At 57.0% G+C, this 3,063-nt stretch overlaps 1 protein-coding gene across 7 annotated transcripts in view; it reads left to right on the forward strand.

The window, feature by feature from the left end:
- Nucleotides 1-55: 55 nt before the first annotated feature.
- Nucleotides 56-3,063, forward strand: part of Kash5 (KASH domain containing 5) — a 20,895-nt gene continuing 17,887 nt past the window's right edge. For 5 of the 7 annotated variants that reach the window (XM_010640730.2, XM_010640727.2, XM_033765884.1 and 2 more), the window contains exons 1-2: nt 56-231; nt 2,326-2,439. In XM_010640730.2, the coding sequence (XP_010639032.1) occupies nt 2,397-2,439 (43 nt within the window). In that variant the 5' untranslated portion in view covers nt 56-231; nt 2,326-2,396. The other 2 variants (XM_010640728.2, XM_010640729.2) reach the window with 2 other exon arrangements.

The raw sequence follows: 3,063 nt of genomic DNA on the forward strand, positions 1-3,063 counted from the left end.
TACGCATGCGCGAACGCGGTGTCACAGGTAACTGAGGAGAGCGGCGAGCCGGCTCTCGCTGCGCGCCAGCGCGGTGGGAGGAGTCTAGGCGGGGCGGGATTTATAGGCACGTGCCCTCGTGCTCTTGTTGCCACTGAGTGCGCTGGATTTTTTTGAAGGGGAAGGCGCGCGTCCCTGTCCCAGTCTGTTCGTAACTGCCGTTCGTCGCTCGTGGCCTTCAGCTCTGCCCAGGTACACCCTGCCCATGGCACAGTTGCCTACAGCAGCCCTGTCACAGCCCCATCTGAAACCTTGGCAAAGGCCCCCAGGTTGTCGGAGAGACTTCACCGAAACTTTGGGAGACTTTGGCCAAATTCCCTCAGAAATGCCACAAAGAAACCCACTAGGAATCGTGGCAGGTGACCCCTGAAATTCTCTCGGAATCTTCCAGAAATTTTGGCACACTTCTCAGAGCCCGTTACTTTCCCTGACATGCTTAGAGACCCCCTCCCCCAAACCTGTCAAGAGACCTGAAAATCTGTGGGAGACTCAGAAATCCAAGCCCACCCCCATCCTGCCTCCCCGAAGCTCCACCGGGGACCTGCGCTTGCTAGGCTCTAAGTCATCTCCCCAGCCCGGCAGGGTGTCAAAGGCCTGTAATCCCAGCACTTCAGGGGGCTGAGGCAGTAGGGTCACCATAAGTTTGAGGCTAGAAAGACCCTGTCTCAAAAAAAACAAAAAGTCCCCTTAGACTCTTCGAGTGACAAGATCCTCCTTGGTCCCTTAGGACATTGTCCCCTGACCGCGGGTTTGTCAGGACCCTCAAGGGACACCCACCTGGAGCCTTGGCCATCATCCCCTGTGCCCATCCAGGGCTCCTCGACAGTTCTGTCTCCAAAGACCCCTTTTACAGGACCCACTAAAGGCCACTGAGAAGCTGCAGCTGGCAGGTTGTGTCTGTCAGCAGAGAGCAAGGTGTTGGGGTACTTGGTGAGGAAAGGGAGAGGACAGACACGCCTGGCCACACTCCTTGACCTTTTCCTGGATGCCCCTCAGCCCCAGGGGTGCTGTGGGCTGGTGTAACTGCTACAAACACCCCTTTCTTTGTGAAAAAGTGCCCTGGAATTGGGAGACTAAGTGGAATGGTCAACCTGGTTACAATGGAGGCAGGCAGGACATGGTCAGGGCACAGGGAAGGGAGTCCCTCACTCTCCGGGGACTCCAGAAAGCCCCCCCAGGGGACTGAGAGCCTGGAGTAAGGCCACCGACAAGCAGAGGTGTGGGGTGGGACTTGGCCTGGGGGTACTCATGTGCCACGCTGAGCTGAGCCCCAAGAGCAGCAAGTTTAGGGGATGATGCTAAGTTCCCGTCGGCCACAGAGTGAGGGACTAAGGGATTGTTAGGGAGAGAGAAAAGTGACAAAAAAGTGGCCAAAGACTCCAGGGACCCCTGTGTGTGTCACTCCAGCTTGAGTATCTAGGGGTACTAGGGAGCCACAGGAGGACCGAGAACAAGGGACAGACAGGGTCAGACTGGCACAAGAGGCCAGTGGTCTCAAGATAAAATAGCAAGAATGCCACCTGCTGAGCTAGGCATGGTGGCGCATGCCTCCAACCCCAGCACTCAACCGGATTCCCTCTGGTTCAAGGCCAGCCTGGGGTACATAGTGAGATCCTGTCTCAAAAGACAAACAACCACAAAAGAGTGTCAGCTTCCAGGACCATGTGGAAGCCCAGACACACCTTGTTTGTCATGGGTGCTAGTGAGAAACATTTTTCAAAGAACAGAGACAGGAAGGCAAGACAGGTGTGCCAGCCAGAGACCGGAGATGGGGACCTTCGGGCCAGTTTGAGGAACAGGGTACACTCAGAGCTGCTGGAGAATTCAGTGTGGTCATGATGGGCCTGTGTTGCCAGAGCCGATCAGACTCTGTCCTTGGTGCTGGGGAACCAGGGAAGGGGAGGACTTGTCAGCTCTGGAGCCCCAAGGGAATGGCGTAGAGAGGGGAGAGGCCGGGCATGAGGGCCCTGGGGCAGGGGTGTGGGAAAGAAGGGTTTGGTGTAGTCAGGCAGGAGGGAGGGAGCTGGGCGTGTTACAAGCCCGGGGAGTAAGGAACATCACCTCGATTCCCCCTCCCACTGCCCCCGTTTGATCTCCACCGCCCACTCCGGAGGTCCTGTTTTGCCAACCATAAAACAGGCCGGAGCGGGAGCCGTCCAGTGTGGGCAGGACTGGCAAACAGGTTCTGAGAACCCAGAGGCCCCAGGCACAGAAGGGATGGTGGGTCCCCACCCAATGGTGGCTGGACTGAGGAAGCCATGCCTTGTGCCTTGTTTGTCCTTCCAGGCTCTCTCTGAGGGGTCGGTCCCTTTCCCGCCTCTCCTAGTGTGGGGAGAAGCTGCTGGCCAGGGGGGCCCATGGACCTGCCAGAGAGCCTGGCTGGTGGCCCTGCTGCAGAAAGTAAGTAGCTGGGCTCGGAGGAGGAGGGAACTGAGGCGCCTGGGCATCAGGCTGGCACTCGGGGACCCGGGAGAGGTGGCGTGGGTGTCCGGAGTGGGCAGGGGGAGTTGTGCTGGACTGGGTACCTATTCTGTGCCACCCCATCTCTGCACCTGCCGGGGGCAGCCTTCCCCTCACCCGCACACCATCCCCTCCTTTTAGGGCGCTGCCCGCCGGCACCTCTTACTGTAGTGCAGCAGCAGCCCTGCCACGCTGTCTCCCTTCCCTGTGTCACTTCTCTTTTTTTTTTGTTTTTGTTTTTTTGTCTTTTGGAGACAGGGTCTGACTATGTAGTTAAGACTGACCTGGAACTCACTATGTAGCCCAGGCTGGTCTTGAACTCAACAGCGATCCTCCTGCCTCAGTCTCCCGAGTGTTGGGATTGCAGGTGTGTGCCACCACACCCAGCCTTGTGTCACTTCTCTTCACAGCACTGACATCTGCTGTGGTCTGATTAGTATCTGTCTTCCTGATAACATGAGCTGCACAGGCCGAGGCAGTTTTCTTCCCAGTCCCTAGGGACTGCTGTCCCATAGGAGGGTCAACGAGTCACACATGTAATTCTTTTTTTTTTTTTTTTTTTTT

Source organism: Fukomys damarensis, unplaced genomic scaffold, assembly GCF_012274545.1.
Source record: "Fukomys damarensis isolate Sample0158 unplaced genomic scaffold, DMR_v1.0_HiC HiC_scaffold_19, whole genome shotgun sequence".
In the NCBI taxonomy this organism is placed as follows: Eukaryota; Metazoa; Chordata; class Mammalia; order Rodentia; family Bathyergidae; genus Fukomys; species Fukomys damarensis.